Source organism: Pristiophorus japonicus, chromosome 10 (genome assembly GCF_044704955.1).
Source record: "Pristiophorus japonicus isolate sPriJap1 chromosome 10, sPriJap1.hap1, whole genome shotgun sequence".
Classification (NCBI taxonomy): Eukaryota; Metazoa; Chordata; class Chondrichthyes; family Pristiophoridae; genus Pristiophorus; species Pristiophorus japonicus.
The window spans coordinates 149,261,154-149,281,627 of NC_091986.1; the positions used below are offsets into that span (position 1 = coordinate 149,261,154).

Consider the following 20,474-nt stretch of genomic DNA (forward strand, 5'->3'; position numbering starts at 1 on the left):
CTTTCTGTACCTGGTTTGACATTGAATTCATTATTCTAACTTACATTTCAAGGTTCAGACTCTGTGCTGTTCTGTTCATTAACAATGTTTCAATCTGATTGGTTAATCAGTTGCTTGTCCTATTCGCACAAGTAGCAAGTAAAGGGCACCCATTAAATCTCGAACTTACAGCAACTTCCAGTGCAAAAGGTCATAGAAATTAAATGGGTAAGGGCAAGTCAAATGCTGTTCGTTCACCGGCTACTGTAAGTTCTAGCCCATTCCGTTCTGACAAAGGATTATGCCTGAAACGTTAACATTGTATTTTCTTTATAGATGCTGCTTGACTTGCTGAATGTTTCCAGCAGTTTCTGTTTCATGAACGAGAGCAATGTATCTACAAGGGGTCAGCAACTCATAATTTTTGTGCTTTTTATTGCTACCAAATAGTAGCCATTTTAATAACCAATTAAAAAAAATGAAATTAACGTTTAAATATTTTGTTCTGAAAATTAATAAATTAAATTAGAGCATAAAAAAGTAAAAATTCTACACGAATACAGTGAAATGCTAGTTTGCCAACTTTTCATGAATGGTTTCTAGTGCTAGCTTCTGCCATTAGGTTTCCTCATTCCATTCAGAGGGCTTCTCACTGCCAATCATATAATAACTGTTCAGCAGAAGGTGGGCTTTGTAGGGTGGAACTGTTGGATTTTCCCATGAAATTTAGCACTAAATTACTCTTGCTGAGAACTGATGAAAGTCCTGACCTAATGAGAGCAGGCAATTCAAGCAACAATCAAAATTAAGATTCAAACTCAAATCAACATGCTACAACAGGACCCTTGCTGCAACCAATGTTAGATTATTTTTATTTAGAAATTTAGAAGGAAAGACTTGGATTTATATAGTGCCTTTCACGTCCACCGGATGTCTCAAACCATTTTACAGCCAATGAAGTACTTTTGGAGTGTAGTCACTATTGTAATGTAGGAAACACGGCAGCCAATTTGCGCACAAGCAAGCTCCCACAAACAGCAATGTGATAATGACCAGATAATCTGTTTTTTTTTGTTATATTGATTGAGGGATAAATATTGGCCAGGACACTGGGGATAACTCAAACACAAAAGCAAAATACTGCGGATGCTGGAATCAGGGATAACTCCCCTGCTCTTCTTCGAAATAGTGCCATGGGGTCTTTTAAGCCCATTTGAGAGAGCAGACGGGGCCTTGGTTTAACGTCTCATCCGAAAGACGTAAAATGTAAAAATAAACACAACAGAAATGAAGCCCAATAAAAAGCACAGTGTAAAATTTAGAGATTTAGGGACTGAATATTTATCATGTGTGGTTGACGTGCTCATAGTCAGACCTCATTATAGGCTATATTGCTTAAGTAGAGTTCCACTGAAGATCATTTTTGGCTTACTTTCTGCAAACTTTATCAGAATTATTTCTAAATTGTCCTATCTGATTAAATTATATGCATAAGATGTAATATTAAATATGGGTTTGGGACATTGTGGGATTTTAATGGAACAATCTTGCCCCTCTGGCTTAAAACTCTAAATTTTCACTAAGTGCCACTTCGTATAATGAAGTCCACCAACATTAATAACAGTGATTCGCAAACTTTAAAAAAAGCAAGAAACTCGTTGAAACATTATTTTTATTTTATTTTGCAGATTATTCTTGGTGTGAAATATTAGGAAAATGAAAAATATTTTATTTTGCCAATGATTTCTTGCTAAAGTTATATATATCCATATGTTATTCAGTGTGCTGAATCTCAAAAGATCGGTGACAAAATCTGAGGGTTTTAAGCACACATCATTTTTCTTACCTCGACTGGGTTGATACATTTCATCATCAACCTAGGATTTCCTTTCCCTCTGAAATTAAGAATATTCTTGTAATGCTTAAACAGCTGCATATTCTGCAAACAGCAAAACAAGGTTTACAGTTAGAAACATAGAAACATAGAAAATAGGCGCAGGAGTAGGCCATTCGGCCCTTCGAGCCTGCATCACCATCCAATAAGATCATAGCTGATCATTCACCTCAGTACCTCTTTCCTGCTTTCTCTCCATGCCACTTGATCTCTTTAGCCATAAGGGCCATGGCTAACTCCCTCTTGAATATATCTAATGAACTGGCATCAACATCTCTCTGCGGCAGGGAATTCCACAGGTTCACAATTCTCTGAGTGAAGAAGTTTCTCCTCATCTCGGTCCTAAATGGCTTACCCCTTATCCTTAGACTGTGACCCCTAGTTCTTCCTGCATCTAACCTGTCCAGTCCAGTAAGAATTTTATATGTTTCTATGAGATTCCCTCTCATTCTTCTAAACTCCAGTGAATACAGGCCCAGTCGACCCAGTTTCTCCTCATATATCAGTCCTGCCATCCCGGGAATCAGTCTGGTGAACCTTCACTGCACTCCCTCAATAGCAAGAACGTCCTTCCTCAGATTAATAATGGCAAAAATAATGCAAATTCCTCAACTGGAGCAAAACATGTCAGTTAATTTAATTTGAACATTGAAAAATGTGAAACTTACTTATTAGCCCAATATGCATGTAGAGTAGTGACAATTACTTATAGCCGTTCATTCGGGAACATGAACATGAACAAACCATAACTCACAAGCACTGGAGCAGAAGTAAGATTTTATTTTTCAGCATTCTGCTCTCCCGAAGGTGCTAACTTTTGTTGGGATGTAGTTCCATGGAGACTGGTGAAGCCTTCTTCACCACAACTAGGTGGCCTTTCCTCATGTGTGAGCCTCAACAAAGATTGCCGACAGGTATATTTACCATGGCTGAGGGGGCAGGGAGCGTAAATGCCACGTATTTGCATTGCATTTCATAATTGAGGTAAATGTGCAATTGATGAATTTTAGTCAAGTTGAAATTTTAAAATGGGGTTGAATTACCACGCTTCCCCCGAATGTCCACCATAACTTTGGTAGAAGATCCACAGAAACCCTGGATCAAACCCAATCTATTTAAAGAATCCTAAATGATGCAGCAAGTTTATTCAATGAGTAGCTATACAGATCAAGAAGGTCCCAGGTTTGATCTTCAGATGTGCTGAGTTAGTTGACCTCAATGGGGTGGCGGTCGGCCCACCTGGGTAGCGAGGGGAAAATCATCCAGGGTTCCCGCTCTTGATTCGTGTCCAACAACCCTTGCTAAAAGAATGTACACTTAGATGCCAGGTGAAGACAGGATTGGGCACGCCAGGATGCCCCCCACAGTCAAAATTTCTGCAAATGTTTATTATCACGACTGACATATGAATAATGGGCATTTGGGAAAGCTTATGAGGACAGTTGGTACTTATGCAACTGTACCCCAGTGAACAGTTAATGTCTTCAGAGGAGAAGGGGAGAACATTGGTAAGAAACTCCTCCCCTCCAAATACCACACTAATATATTTTAACAAAGGGAGCAGTAGAATCAAGATAGTAGGCAATAAAAATTCCAAAAGCATTATTAATTGGACTTGTTAAATCCTGTGAATCGACACTAGATGTCAGTGATTGTCAACATAGCTGTCCAAGTGCTGCACTGTTGCTTGTACTTTCAGAAAGAGCTTGCCACCTCTATGGTGCCTATCCTTGGTTAGTTGGTTTGTTTGCCAACCCACTTTTGGAAATTCCTATCCCTGACATGCCATTTTCCGAAGTGTGTCCACAACAGCAGTATTGGTCTGCAGCTCTTAGGGCAAATCAGCATTAACTGCCACCCACTAAAGATTCTCAAATCTGGTATGAGAAGGGGTGTTAAAGACAACTGGAAACTGGAATATTCTGGCCTAGATTGTGCTGCCAATTGAATGCTCCTTTACTTACACCACAATAACATTTCATTTGGGTGTCAAATGCCTGAATACTGGTGTATTGAAGTAAATAAAAACGTTACTGCCCAATCAGAGCACAACATGGAGAAGAGCTCCTGACTTATTTTTGCAGAGCTCACTCCATCTCTCATTTGACAATTTAACTTTATAAAAAATTCTCTATTTTAAAATACAGTGGGGTTTATTTTGACTTTTGGGCAGCCAAACGGCAGAGTACACTGGTCAGTTGCCCAATCGGGAGACAGTGGCCCCTGTGATTTTGAGGCCCCCATTTACACTTGCCAGGTGAACTGCGGGCCACCAAATGGGTGTCCCAACACGGCTTGCCAGCTTCGGCAAAGGAAACCTGGCTGGAGTTGCTGACAGGAAGTTATGTTGCGGGAGAGAGGGGTCGTGCGGTTCCTGGAATGGCAGCGGCCCCAGATTATTTTTGTGAGCCCCGGAGGTGCACTCCTGCTCGATCCGTGACCCACAAAAATAATTTAATAACTAACTATGCCAGACCTCTTCAGCTCCCATCGGTCGTGCATAAGCTCCAACCAATTCATACTTAAAATGGAAATTGCGGTATAATTTACATCATAGAACCCCAATTTCCATATTAAAAGGGACCTGAATCAGGCGGGTGGATTGGACACGCAGACATAGGCCCCTTTTAAAATGCCGCTGGCTGTATCACGGTGTTTGTGAGGCGATGAGGCTACTAACCCTATTTTGAGCTGTTAACCAAGGTGAAGGGAGTCAAAATCAACCCCAGTGAATTACATATTTTGTGTAATGTTTGCATCTTAGAACAGACTTAATACCAATTTAACACTTTAACATCATAAATCTTCTTGTGCATTTGGGGGGGCGGAGTGCGTGGGGGTGCGGGGGGGGGGGGGGGGGAGGGCAGGGAACACCAAAACAAACCTGTTGAAAGTAAGGTATGGGTGAAATAAAAACAGTGTTTCTCTAACTTCAGTTAACTCAACAGATTTTGCATGTCACATTTATTTGAAGAACTGTTATGACTCCATGAGATTCTTTCAGGTATTATTCTTAAAATCTTTGCAGCAATTAAGAAAGTGTGTACACATCTTTCTACCATGTGACATTCGAAACATGATGATTAACATCTTCAGTAACTACTGTTCTTTAGCTCTCACAACATTCTCTGTTTTATAATAAAGAGTTTTTCCCATTTCCACAGTGCAACAGTGCAAGAATTAATTCTGATTTTCGTAGAATTCATGTAGAGTTGAAAAATATCCCAAGCCAAACTCAATTTTAATCAGCAGCATATTTTATAGTGCCCACATACTGCACCTCTCAGCCTGATTAACATTGAAGTAGGTTTCCAGTTGGGTACCGTAACTGTACAGTGTCAAGCACTCAGCCCACTGGCTCTGTTTAACATTAGCTTTGGCAGTAGATTCCCGCTAATTGGAATGCTACTGTGCAAGTAACTATTACATTTAGCAATTGGAAATTTCCTTCACATACCACCTTAAATGATTTGATGGTATAATGCCCCTGATATCATGAAACGGCTTATCCTCGGACATGCTGTGACCAATGTCATGAGAGATCCACTTGTGGATTACATGCCGAAAATAACAATTTTCAGCCATCAATTTAAGGAGATGTGACTAATTATTTATTTAAGGAACAAGTTGCAAGTCTATGAAACTGGCTGAAAGCCAAAGTAACTCTCCCAGGACATCTAACCACACCACTGTAATATCATTACTCTCATACTTCCTTTATTTGCTTGCATATTTTGTGGGGAAAGAACACGTCGGCGATCTTACATCAGCCAAATATGTGCTTATAAACATTATTCTAACCTGTTTTTAAATCAATTTTACCATCAAAGCATATAATAGGGAGGAACCAAATTATTCAGCTGTATACTCAGAGGCACATGATTCTATTACTGATCTTGACACAGCTTTCCTGACAGTTTTCAGCTTTTTCAAACGTTGAGGTATTCAATATTCCAGACGCAAAACTACAACATTCTCTAAAATTGCAAATATAATTAAGAGAATGCTTTTTGTAAAATGTATATATATATTTATTTATTTAATAAATGTATTTTCATAGTTAGAATCACCACGAAAAACTATTTTGATTTTATTATATTTGGGAAATACAATAAAGAAAGAAGAAAGAATCTGAATTTATATAGCATTTTTCATCTCCTCAAGATGTTCTAAAGTGCTTCACGCTTTGAATTGTTTTTGAAATTTGTTGTAATGTAGGAAAACATGGTACAGTATTGATTAATAAAATCTGGGGGTGATGCACATGGAAACACAGATTAAAACTACTTAGCAATCCTGTATAAACTGCAAGTCCCAACCATACACTGCAATTTGCCAATTTAGTATATAGTTAAACTTACAATGTGCCTTCTCCATGCTCTTTGTATTATTCTTGCTGAATTTTCTAACTCTGTCAAAGTTTCTTGATGCTTCTTAGTTACAGGGATCTCATATATAAACATCTTGCTTGCAAAGGCCTCACTGGCAGGGCTCCTGTCTGCGGGGCTCTGCGCTTCCTCATTGTTGGAATCTGACACGTCTGCATCAATGCTTAAAAAAAAGTTATAAAATTTAACAAGTTAATTCATGACTGAGTAATTTTAGCTCAATTTCCACAGAGCAACTTTGAAACAATTTACCAAACTCTGCATGATGCATTTTCCTTTTTATTATATAGGGAAGCAGAATCAGCTTCAGAAAGGTGAAATTTGTGGTTGGTTTCTGCTGCGTATGGAGAAAGAGTCAGACTGAACACTGTGAGCTCAAGGTCAAGTGTGACCTTAGTCTTTTATTGCAGGTCTCCAGAGTGCCTCTCCAACCTGTGAAGTCTCTGTAAATACCTGTGCTCCCAAGGGATTATGGGATTCCTTAGGACTCCAGGGGAGAGCGATTTGAGGGGGTGAGCCCTCTGGTGGCTATACAGAATAAATACAAGTTTACATATATAACACTCCCCCACCCCCAAAGTCAATAGTGTAACTATTTACAACGTGAGTCGATCTGGGGCCCTTCTTGCCCTGGTTGATCGTCTCGGTGTGAAAACGGGTATTGTTGAATCATTTGTTGGGCCCTCGCTGGGCTGCTGTGCAGCTGGCCTTGCTGGGCTGCCTGGTGTGTTGGGTCCTGCTGGGCTGCTGTGGATGATGGGTTCTGCTTCGTGGTTAACCGTGGTACTGGTTGCCACTGGTGTGTATGTTGGGGGATCAAAAAAGGTAGGGTCCAAGGTGGGTTGCTCAGGATAGTCCGTAAATCTGAGTTTGATTTGGTCCAAGTGTTTCCGGTGAATGAGTCCATTTGAAAGTTTGACCCGAAACACCCTGCTCCCCTCTTCGACCATGACAGCGCCGGGAAGCCACTTGGGACCTTGTCCATAATTCAATACAAATATAGGATCATTGATTGCAATCTCGCGTGACATATTTGAGCTATCATGGTATACACTTTGTTGAAGCCGCCTGCTCTCTACCTGTTCATGTAGATCAGGGTGAAGTAATGAGAGCCTTGTCTTAAGTGCTCGTTTCATGAGCAGTTCAGCAGGTGGGATCCCAGTGAGTGAGTGGGGTCTCGTGCGGTAGCTAAGCAGGACTCGGGATAGGCGAGTCTGCAGTGAGCCTTCAGTTACCCTCTTCAAGCCTTGCTTGATGGTTGGCACTGCTCTCTTTGCCTAACCATTGGACATTGGTTTAAACGGGGCAGATGTGACATGTTTGATCCCGTTACGGGTCATGAATTCTTTGAACTCGGCACTGGTAAAACATGGCCCGTTGTCGCTCACCAGGACATCGGGTAAGCCGTGAGTGGCAAACATGGCCCGCTGGCTTTCAGTAGTGGCAGCAGACGTGCTAGCTGACATTATCTCACATTCAATTCACTTGGAATATGCGTCTATAACCACGAGGAACATTTTACCCAAGAACGGGCCTGCATAGTCGACGTGTACCCTAGACCACGGTTTGGAGGACCAAGACCATAAATTTAGCGCCGCCTCCCTAGGTACATTGCTTAACTGCGAGCATGTATTACATCTGTGAACGCAGGACTCTAAGTCCGCATTGATACAGAGCCACCACACGTGGGATTTGGCTATCGCTTTCATCATTACGATGCCTGGGTGGGTACTGTGGAGGTCATTGATGAAGGTGTCTCTGCCCTTCTTGGAGACCACTACTCGATTGCCCCACAGAAGGCAGTCTGCCTGTATAGCTTTGATCTGCTGGAACTGCTTTATCTCTTCTTGTATTTCCACTGGGACACTGGACCAGCTGCCGTGAAGCACCCAGCTTTTGACTAGAAATAATAAGGGGTCCTGGCTGGTCCAGGTTTTGATCTGCCGGGCAGTGACGGGTGATTGCTCACTCTCAAATGCTTCCATAACCAGGGCTAGATCTGCGGGCTGCGCCATTTCCACCCCCATGGTGGGCAATGGCAGCCTACTGAGAGCATTGGCGAGGTTTTCTGTGCCTGGTCTCAGGCGGATGGCATAGTTGTATGCGGACAACGTGAGCGTCCATCTCAGGATGTGGGCCGATGCGTTGGTATTTATCTCTTTACTCTCGGAAGACAGGGATATAAGTGGCTTATGGTCAGTTTCCAATTCAAATTTTAGCCCAAACAGGTATTGATGCATTTTCTTTACCCCATAGACACACGCTAATGCTTCTTTTTCAATCATGCTGTAGGCTCTCTCAGCCTTAGACAGACTCCTGGATGCATAAGCAACCGGTTGCAGTTTCCCGAAATCATTAGCTTGTTGCAATACACACCTGACGCCATATGACGACGCATCACATGCTAGTACCAAACGCTTACATGGATCATACAACACGAGCAATTTGTTTGAGCATAACAATTTTCTCGCTTTTACAAAGGCATTTTCTTGGCTTTTGCCCTAAACCCATTCGTCCCTTTTTCATAGTAAGACATGCAGTGGTTCTAACAGTATGCTGAGACCCGGTAAGAAATTACCATAGTAGTTCAGGAGTACCACTGCATGCAGCTCCGTCACGGTCTGTGCGTTCTCGATTCCTCCATCTTGGTGGGCCTGATGTTGTCCGTCGCAATCCTCCTTCCCAGGAACTCCAGTTCAGGCACCAGGAAACCGCACTTTGAGCATTTTAACCTGAGTCCCACGTGGTTGAGGTCGACTAAGAACCTCCTCCAGGTTCTGCAGATGGTCGACTGTGTTCCGACCTGTGACCAAGATGTCATCCTGGAAGACCACGGTGTGCGGGACCGACTTCAGTAAGATTTCCATGTTTCTCTGGAATATTGCCGCCGCTGATCGGATTCCAAACGGGCATCTGTTATAAACAAAAAGACCTTTGTGCGTGTTGATACAGGTGAGGGCCTTCAATGATTCCTCCAATTCCTGTGTCGTGTTGGCTGAAGTCAGATCCAACTTCGTGAACGTCTTTCCCTCAGCCAGCGTTGCAAAGAGGTCATTGACCTTTGGTAGTGGGTATTGGTGCTGCAGGGAGAAATGATTGATAGTTACTTTGTAATCGCCACAGATTCTGACGGTGCCGTCACCCTTGAGGACTCAGACGATAGGACTGGCCCACTCATTGAAGTCGATCGGGGAATTGATGCCCTCTCTTTGCAGCTGGTCTAGCTCGATCTCTACCCTTTCTCTCATCAAGTACGGTACTGCTCTCACCTTGTGATGGATGGGTCGTGCCCCTGGAATTAGGTGGATCTGCACTTTTGCTCCTTGGAATTTCCCGATGCCTGGTTCGAACATTGAAGGAAATTTGTTTAAGACCTGGGTACACGAAGTGTCATCAGTGGGCGATAGTGCTCGGATGTCATCCCAGTTCCAGCGTATCTTTCCCAGCCAGCTCCTGCCAAGCAGCGTGGGACCATCGCCCGGTACCACCCAGAGTGGTAGCTTGTGCACCACTCCATCGTAGGAGACCTTTACGGTAGCACTGCCGATTACAGGAAACAGTTCTTTGTGTAAGTTCTTAGTTTCGTGCGAACTGGTGTTAAGACTGGCCTTGAGGCCTTGTTGCACCACAACCTTTCAAAAGTCTTTTTGCCCATGATGGACTGGCTCGCGTCCGTGTCCAGCTCCATTGACACCGGGAGTCCATTTAGTTCAACATTCAGCATTATCAGGGGACAATTAGTGGTGAATGTGTGCACCCCATGTACCTCTGCCTCCTTGATCTGAGGCTCTGGTTCGCCGTGATCCTCCATGGATCTGTCCTCCTCTGCAACCTGGTGGTTTGCAGGTTTAACAGGCTTTGCAGCTCACCTGCATACTCATGGAGGTGTCCCATTGTTCCACAGCCCTTGCAAACGTACTCTTTGAATTGACATGAATGGAAACGATGATCACCCCCGCAGCGGCAACAAGGTGTTAATGGCCTTGCATTCATCACCCTTGATGGTGGACTCAGAGACGTGTAGGTGCAGGTATGTGTGACCTGCCCTGTGCCTTACGATTCGAAACAACATCATTTTGTTCACAGTACCTGTAGCAGCACTTGTGTGCTGAGAGATTTGCTTTGTATTGTCACTGGTGGCAATGAACGCCTGGGCTATCGCTATGGCCTTACTCAAGGTTGTGGTCTCTACAGTCAAAAGTTTGCGAAGTATAGTTTCGTGGCCAATGCCAAGTACGAAAAAGTCTCTGAGCATGTGCTCCAAATGTCCTTCAAATTCGCAATGTCCTGCAAGGCGTCTTAGCTCAGCGACATAACTCGCCACTTCCTGGCCTTCAGACCTTTTGTAGGTGTAGAACCGGTACCTCGCCATCAGAACGCTTTCCTTCGGGTTCAAATCCTCTGAGACCAGTGTGCACAAATCGTCGTATGATTTCTCTGTGGGTTTTGCTGGAGTGAGCAGATTCTTCATGAGGCCATACGTTGGTGTCCCACAGATGGTGAGGAGGATCACCCTTTGTTTGGCAGCACTCTCTTCCCCATCTAGCTCATCGTCCACGAAGTATTGGTCGAGTCGCTCCTCAAAAGTTTCCCAATCATCTCCCTCCGAGAATTTCTCCAGGATGCCCACTGTTCTCTGCATCTTTGGGTTCGCTATCTGTATCTCGTCACCAGTTGTTATGTATGGAGAGTCAGACTGAACACTGTGAGCTTAAAGTAAAGTGTGACCGTAGTCTTTTATTGCAGGTCTCCAGAGTGTTTCTCCAACCTGTGAAGCCTCCTTAAATACCTGTGCTCCCAAGGGATTATATCCCTTGGGACTCCAGGGGATGAGCCCTCTGGTGACTGTACAGATTAAATACAAGTGAATTCCAGATTCTAACTACTTGCTGCACAAAAAAGTTTTTCCACATATCGCCTTTGGTTCTTCTGCCAATCACCTTAAATCTGCGTCCTCTGGTTCTCGACCCTTCTGCCAATGGGAACAGTTTCTTTCTATCTACTCTGTCCAGACCCCTCATGATTTTGAACACGTCTAACAAATCTCCTCTCAACCTCTGCTCCAAGGAGAACAACCCCCGCTTCTCCAGTCTATCCACATAACTGAAGTCCCTCATCCCTCGAAACATTTTTGTAAATCTTTACTGCACCCTCTCTAAGGCCTTCACATCCTTCCTAAAATGCGGTGCCCAGAATTGGTCACAATACTCCAGTTGAGATCGAACAAGTGTTTTATAAAGGTTCATCATAACTTCCATTCTTTTGTACCCAATGCCTCTATTTATGAAGCCCAGGATCCCATATGCTTTTTTAACTGATTTCTTAACCTGTTCTGCCACCTTCAATGATTTTTGCACATATAACCCAGGTCTCTCTGTTCCTGCATCCCCTTTAGAATTGTATCCTTTAGTTTATAGATGGTGACAAAGCTTTGGGGAGTTAGGAGGTGAGACACTCGCTGCAGAATACCCCGTCTCTGGCCAGCTCTTGTTGCCACAGTATTTATGTGGCTGGTCCAGTTAAGTTTTTGATCAATGGTGACCCACAGGATTTTGATGGTGTGGGATTTGGCAATGGTAAGGCCATTGAATATCACGGGGAGGTGGTTAGACTCTCGCTTGTTGGAGATAATCATTTCCTGGCACTTGTGTGGCATGAATGTTACTTGCCACTTATCAGCCCAAGCCTGAATATTGTCCAGGTCTTGCTGCATGCGGGCATGGACTGCTTCATTATCTGAGGAGCTGCAAGTGGAACTGAACACTGTGCAATCATCAGCAAACATCTCCACTTCTGACCTTAAGCTGGAGGGAAGGTCATTGATGAAGTAGCTGAAGATGGTTGGGCCTGTTTGGTACTGCGCATGTACACTTGATCCAGTCACGCATGTGCAGTACGATATATGAGGAAGCTGGAAGTGGGGTCAAACCACGTTGTCAAGCCTGGAGCTACTGCCATTGCTACCTGCCTTGTGTGCTACTCGAGCCTGAGCCTGCTACTTGGTTTTGGATTATCTTTTAAAAATCAGTAACTAACTAAAGGAGTCTCCTTTGCCTAGAATATCGCTGTTATTATCTATTGAACATTTTTGCTGCCTTACCTTCCTACAATGCAATGCAATGAAGAAACATAGAAACATAGAAAATAAGTGCAGTAAGCCATTCGGCCCTTCGAGCCTGCACCACCATTCAATAAGATCATGGCTGATCATTCCCTCATTACCCCTTTCCTGCTTTCTCTCCATACCCCTTGATCCCTTTAGCCATAAGGGTCATATCTAACTCCCTCTTGAATATATCCAATGAACTGGCATCAACAACTCTCTATGGTAGGGAATTCCACAGGTTAACAACTCTCTGAGTGAAGAAGTTTCTCCTCATCTCAGTCCTAAATGGTCTACCCCTTATCCTAAGACTGTGTCCCCTGGTTCTGGACTTCCCCATCATCGGAAACATTCTACCCGCATCTAACGGGTCCAGTCCTGTCAGAATCTTATAAGTTTCTATGAGATCCCCTCTCATCCTTCTAAACTCCAGTGTATAAAGGCCCAGTTGATCCAGTCTCCTCATATGTCAGTCCTGCCATCCCTGGAATCAGTCTGGTAAACCTTCGCTGCACTCCCTCAATAGCAAGAATGTCCTTCCTCAGATTAGGAGACCAAAACTGAACACAATATTCCAGGTGAGGCCTCACCAAGGCCCTGTACAACTGCAGTAAGACCTCCCTGCTCCTATACTCAAATCCCCTAGCTATGAAGGCCAACATACCATTTGTCTTCTTCACCGTCTGCTGTACCTGCATGCCAACTTTCAATGACTGATGTACCATGACACCCAGGTCTCGTTGCACCTCCCCTTTTCCTAATCTGCTGCCATTCAGATAATATTCTGCCTACGTGTTTTTGCCCCCAAAGTGGATAACCTCACATTTATCCACATTATACTGCATCTGCCATGCATTTGCCCACTCACCTAACCTGTCCAAGTCACCCTGCAGCCTTTTAGCATCCTCCTCACAGCTCACACCGCCACCCAGTTTAGTGTCATCTGCAAACTTGGAGATATTACACTCAATTCCTTCATCTAAATCATTAATGTATATTGTAAAGAGCTGGGGTCCCAGCACTGAGCCCTGCTGCACTCCACAAGTCACTGCCTGCCATTCTGAAAAGGACTCGTTTATCCCGACTCTCTGTTTCCTGTCTGCCAACCAGTTTTCTATCCACGTCAGTACATTACCCCCAATACCATGTGCTTTGATTTTGCACACCAATCTCTTGTGTGGGACCTTGTCAAAAGCCTTTTGAAAGTCCAAATACACCATATCCACTGGTTCTCCCTTGTCCACTCTTCTAGTTACATCCTCATAAAATTCCAGAAGATTTGTCAAGCATGATTTCCCTTTCATAAAGGCCCCATCTATAGCTCTGGCCGCACTGCACTATAGGGGATTGAGTCACCTGATCAGTATTCCATCCAAAGGTGACTGGTCAGAGGGTGGGTCCTTCAAATGCGCAGTAGAAGCCAAGGGAGTGGTGAGTGCTGGTGGATGAATGGATTTGATTTACTTTACCAATTTACCTGTATGGTGCATCGTGATTTTGTTGTTGAATAAAGGAAGGAAAGCTCTAAATTCTCCTACTAGGAAGAGGTTTGTGAATCTGAAACCTTCTGAGATAGACGGTGTTTCATGGAAAATCTCAGTCTGCTGGGAACAGATTTAAAATTGAGAAATTAAAATTTAGGGTATTCGGGGACAAGTAGATGGTACAGCATTATTGCCGAACACACGCAAGATTTGTGATTCAGTGTCTTTAAGCTGCACAGCTGCCTGATAGTCACGCACAGCCCGGGGCCAGCTTTTCCAACATGAAATTTCATGCATGCGTTAAACTTTGATTGGGCTGCGCACCCAAAAATAATTGCGGAGAATATTCCCCGTGTGTCCCCGGATTTCGTTTTTAAAATATGGTTACCCGACAGTACAATTATCTGTGCACAAGGCTCATTAAGGCCCCATTTTATTAAAATTAGGGAACCCTCATATTGCACACGGAATCCCTGACCAATGCTCCAGGTGCTCATTGTCATTTGAAATGGATACTTCACTGTAGGCCTGGTCAAAAATGGCACTGACCGGGAATTTTGTCAGAGTTGTTGCTTTGCTACATGGTCGTAATTTCATCAAGATTCTGGCAGAAACCCCGTTTACATGTGTAAACAGAATTTCTGCCATACTTTCAACAAAGAATAGCGGCGGAGCAGGAGCAGCTCTGAGAAAATTACCGGTTACTGTTTATTGCTCAGTGGACCCTCCTCCAAATAAGTTTTGTTGCAAGACTTGTTGTAGCATGACTTCCAACATCTGATCTATAAATCAGGCTGTTTTACCCAAGCCATTGTTTGCAATGCAGTGCTCCCTCAGTACTGCGCTGAATTATATCAACAAGAAAAGATTCCACCCTCTCAATATGCAGCTCACAACCGACCATCATCACAGAATCGTGAAGTGAATACTCACTTCCCCAGAAGTTGTTACAACATCTTCATTTTATGGCAATGCACTCTTTGACCTAGAAAGGCAGGTTTCTAGGGGATTGGGTGGCTAACCTGGTCTGGGAACATCGAGAAATGTAGTCCTGCTAGGGTCAGAAGGGTCTTAGTCATGTACTGCATGATGCAAAACTCTGCCTTACAAATGGCTCCTGAGGAATCAGGCCCTTGAAGCCGCAAGGGGAATCAGCAAGAGAAGCAGTAGCAGCCTAAAGAGGATATGAAGGACAATCCATTGCCGTTTGCAAGACATTAGTGGCAACCTTGAACAGGTAACCTTCTCTTGACTACAATATCCAGCCGGCTTATGCATTCCTCCATAAAAATGTCTTCATCGACAGATCTTTCTCTGTGTGCAACAACTTACAAAGTTGCCATTCAGGCCATCACATGAAAGCAACTTCCAAATTTTTCTAAGAACAATGTCTACTAGTTAACAACTTCAATGCAACCATCATTTTAATATAAACTTATAGGTTTTTGGTACCATAGTGCTTCCTCTAGTTCTGTGATTCTCTTAGGTGTTACCTCCATAGCAGGTTTGCATGAGCTGGCTGGTAGCTGCATTGCAATATGAGCCTCCTGGTACTGATATAGCCCTCATTTCACAATAGCCAAGTCCTGAGATGGACTTACTGCCAGCTGCACCTGCATCCAGCATTGGAGGACATGCATTTGTTGATATCCTGACAAGTGGTCATTAGGAGATGCTCCATTTTCTAACTCTACTTACACCTGGCCTTCACTGACCACAGTAGGTAGAATGAGATCAGGAGGTCAGCATGTGGGGGAATTATGTATGTAAACTGCATCCTACCATTCTGTGGTACCGCGAATGGCCAGCGAATGGTATATGTACTGGGAATCTAAAGAAGATATAAAACGGAAACATTGTTTTTAGATGTTTATATTGACGAATAAGAAAATACATCATTTGCCTGGATCAAGTTAAGTGCCAAAAAGCCTGCTGAAACAAGAAAAACTAATCTTGACAGCTGGAATGAAAGCCTTACTAATGTCCTCCGAGCAAAGTAATTATCTACTGTAACTGGGTGTGTAACTGGGTGTGCACCATACAGAATTTTTTTTGTTTTCTTTTGTAAAGTAGGTGTGGCTCTAATAGAGAACTACACAATACTTTGTTCCACAGCAAGTAAAGGACTGCATAGACAGAAAACTATGTAAATCTGAATGGCAAGAATAAATGTACATACAGACATTAGAAAAGTTGCTGAAAACTCAAAATCTATTTGTGTAAAATGTGCTGAAAGCTTTGCTTTCTTTCTTTTTGAGCGAGTATAGTAACATGTGAAAGACAAACGTTTCGCCCAAAAAAACTGATCAACAACATAAACCCTCTCTCTTTCATCCTCTCGCCCTATATGTAAAATATTATAAATAAAAAGCAAAAAAGTCCAGATTCTGAAAATTGTGATAGGGTCTCCTTTATCCTCATCTTCCACTCATCAGCGCATTCGACAAAACGGGGGTTAAATTAGGCCATGTAGTGCCTGTTTTTCAAGCAATATGTGGTGTAAAAGGCCCCAAATTGGCTTGCAGCAAGCATGCGCAGTGTAATTTTTTGCTGCTTATTTCTGTAGAAACAGATTTTATCCTTTACTTAGTGGTACTTGTAAACATAGATAAGACACTGGAAAAATTAGGCATTTACTAAAACAAACTTTTATGTGGCATAATTAATACTAATTTATTTTCCATCAGCGATAAATTTTCAGGACTGAATTTCTGAAATTTAGAAGCCAGACATTCTGATCTCTAGATTTATCCACAAACAACTAAATAAAATAGCCACTGCCCCGGGTTATGTAGGGTATAATTGCTGCATGGGCAATGAGAACATTATTGAGAAGATGTTCTCCCATCGTAATTTATAGATTAATACCAAACTATGTAGTGGAGATTAGAAATATAACCTACCACAGCAATGATGCATTTCAGCCCCATTATAAGCAATTTTCTCAACATATTTTACATCATTGCCCGAAAGAGGGGATACAAATAACTGAGTCAGGGCTCACGTACTTTCATAAATTTTGCTACCTGATTGTGAAAATCATATCCTGACACCTCCAGCATGCACATTTTCAAAAGGATCCATGGTGTCAGATGAGAAAGAATTTCTAATGTTTAAAGGGTCACTGCACCTGTACAACTGTCTGAGTCACCTTGGTTGATAGCATTGCTTGAAATATAATGATATCATAATGACATTTACTATGATAGTATATAATAGGCATCATGTTTCCCTCCTCTTCTGAAGATAGTGTCTTGTGCTGCGATACAATTCCATCCTTAAATATATACGAAACATATAAAGACAGGATAAGACCAAATTATTTTTTTAAGCCTGCCCCATCCTGGCATGGTGTAACCTCTGCACACCATCACCCGGATTCCACCCCTCCCGCTTGCACACGTAGCTACATAGCTTACTGGGTGGGGCAAACAACCAAAGGAAAAAACATTTGGGCAATTTAGAGAAAACTCTGGGAAATTCCTCTCCAACCTCTAAAGGTGATCAAGCAAGCTCCAGTAGACCATGATGACTGAATGACACAATCCCCAATGACTCACCTACCTTCTATACACAGATAAGTTTGTCACTTTCAGGAACTTGTCCTATTCCGTTTGAGATGTTTACAGTGAATTCGCACTCACTGCATGTGCTTGCAACTTATTCCAGAGGTCAATAACTCTCTGGAAAAAGAAGTGCTTCCAAGTGTCAAAGCTAACTTAATGTCTCTGAAATCTTTACTGTGGCCCTTGGCCCTCTCTAACCTATCTAGCTCAAATAGCATAACCTTGAACTGAATCTAATTATTTAATTATATTAAAAGCCTCAATCATATCTCCTCAAAGCCAATCTTATTGTTCTTCTCTGAACCTATTCCAAGGTCTCTATATCCCCCTCCACATGACGGGACCAAAACTGGACACAGTATTCCAGATGTATCCTGATTTTCTACAAAAAAAGAATAGTATTTCTCCTTTTATATTTAATTGTCCTGGCAATACATTTTTATGCCGTATTTGTTTTCACCACAGCTTCACTGGTCCTGAACCTTTAATAACTTATGCATTATAACTACTACATCCTTCTCTCATTCAGCAGCCTTGTGCATACAATCCTGCAGTGGTGTAAATGTGCTTGGAGTGGCCCCTACACAAGTGCATGACACTACATTTATCTATATTAAAATATATCTGCCAGACATGGGCCCATTCCCCAAGGTTCAGTTTATATTTCACTTACAATTTTTTTATTTATTTGAGGGGTCTGTTATTCAAAATCTAGAAGGTCCCAACAACCTTTTCTGAGATATAAAAGATCCATAAATGTAACAGAGCCAGTATAATGTTAAATTCTAACAAGCTGTCTAAAATTCCAAATCTGTTTCTTACCAGTCGTTGTCTGTTTGCGCTGTTTCTTCAGTCATTTCTTGTTCACTGTCAGGGATGGAGTCATTACATAAGTGAATTTGACAAAACTGCCACCATATTGGATGTCTGATATATAGTTAAAGAACTGAAGTATCTCGCACCTACAATTTAAAAAATACAATAGTAACAATATGTCTATCATTATTGGGAATTAAATACAACACATTTATTCAAGCGCTTTTAATTCCATTTGCTTGTTACTGCTGATAATTATCATTAAATTTTATACAAATCCTAATCAATTTTATTGCTCTTTCCACATTTTCAAAGGATCCTTTGACCAAATATCACTGCTGTTGATCTGTTTGGTAAGCTTCCTATAATATACATGATATATATGGAAAATCTCTTAGTTGAATAAATGTGGATTTAGGTATTAGAGATTTCTGCCTTTAAAGAATATACAACAACAGTCATATCTGAGACAAAATACATTTTTACTAGCTTTCTGAGACAGTGCACCCAAAGATGTGATGGAGAAATAGAAATATGGAAATAGGTTAATTAAAAAAAAATATTGTACAGAATGTTAATAATTGTATCCAAATGTACTTTAGTATTAGCATAAATTCACATTAAACATATCTATAATATGACATAACAGTGGCTTTTCAAAAATAAAACACGAGTGCACTGGATGACACCCAGAGCTCAAGTAAACCGAAGCACCTGATGGTGAGAAAGATTGTAAGGGATATAAATTGTAGCAGGCAAAAGAGCAGACAGATAGGCGGTCAGAACACAATGCTGAAGGTGGTGAACTAATCAGTATTAGGCGGGTCTGAGGAATTGCCTATGTATGTAACACTTGCTTATGTAGATATAGCACACTTACAGCGCATTAAAATTATATGGTTAACCTTAGTAACACTTAAACAGCCGAAGTCAGCAGTTGCAAATTTTAATTAGAAGTCTCTGAGGAAGAGATAAGAAAACCAGTATTTTTGGAACAGTTACTTCAAGTGACATACAGACTGTGGCAAAGTGCAAATCATGGAACAATACAATTAACATATGATGGGAGATGGACAATTGCATGTACCACTTAGAGCCAGTCTGATAAGAGTCGACAAATCAATGTAACTCCGCTGACAGCAATAGACCTATCGATGATTTTGTAGGAGGGTAGCTCCTCTCCAAAACCTGTATAAATTATACTCGAAATCTCTTGTACTTTGAAGGTTCCACGATTGAATCCTCCCTTGCATTTACTCGAAATAAAGCCGGTTGAACCTAAGGTTTTGTTTGGTTGATTCCGTAGTCGTTATACGGAGGGCGACGGGCGAGGTGTCGATTACCTATATCTTCCTTTTACCCCAACAATTGGCGCAGCGAGCAGGGTATAGACCTTCCGACCCCAGGATGTGGCAGCAACTGTGGTGAGGAAAATCTTTTTAACCACCTACAAGTTAGAGCTGTAGCATTGACGGGGAAGGAGGTAATCTGTATGAAGAACGAAGAGGGGGCAATCTGTATAACTGAGTTATAACGAACCACGGAAGGACGAAACCCAAGGTGGGATAATGTGTATGTCCCACAGCGTGACATGGTAATAACATGGAGAAGCCAGTATTGATCGTGCGCAGCGCAAACAAGGAAGGAATACAACCTAAAGGGGAGGTGACCCCAGAGATCGTTAGAGAAAAAATGGCTAATGAAATAGAATGGGAATGGGAAACGCAAGGATCTCTAAATCTCTAATATGTATGCTAGCTGAGAAAAATGGGAAATTAATAAAAGAAATGAAAAAGCAAGGATGGCAGCCAGAAGACTCACCTGACAGACAAAGGAAATGGTGGGAGAGTCAGAATAAAAATAAAACACAGAAAGTCTATGTAATAATACTCACCTGCTACAGAGCACAGATAAAAGAAAAAGATACTGAAACAAAACAAATTCAAGAGTTAGAAGCTAAGATAAGTAAGCTGGAAGAGATAAAAGATAGGACCAGACAGATAGTGCAGTGCGCAGCCATAGCACCACCACCGACAGCAATAGAACCAATGTACTCCACAGTGGGGTAAGTGTAGTCCACAAACCCAACCTAACAGTAAACCAGACAGGGATAATGAGTGCGGAGTAGAGTGGCCCCCGGCACATGGCTACCTATCAGCGGCGCCGATACGCACTACTACAATTCCCACCAATAGACGTGGAGCAGCCCACATTACCATACAGGAGGTACCCCTCAGCCCACAG

At 42.2% G+C, this 20,474-nt stretch overlaps 1 protein-coding gene across 1 annotated transcript in view; it reads right to left on the reverse strand.

Annotated features, from left to right (window-relative positions):
* c10h11orf65 (chromosome 10 C11orf65 homolog) overlaps window positions 1-20,474 on the reverse strand; it is a 149,229-nt gene that overhangs the window by 60,782 nt on the left and 67,973 nt on the right. The window contains exons 2-4 of the mRNA XM_070891520.1: window positions 18,237-18,376; window positions 6,235-6,424; window positions 1,826-1,918 (exon numbers count right to left, since the gene is read on the reverse strand). Of these exons, the coding sequence (XP_070747621.1) occupies window positions 1,826-1,918; window positions 6,235-6,424; window positions 18,237-18,271 (318 nt within the window). The 5' untranslated portion in view covers window positions 18,272-18,376. The remainder of the gene's footprint in view (window positions 1-1,825; window positions 1,919-6,234; window positions 6,425-18,236; window positions 18,377-20,474) is intronic.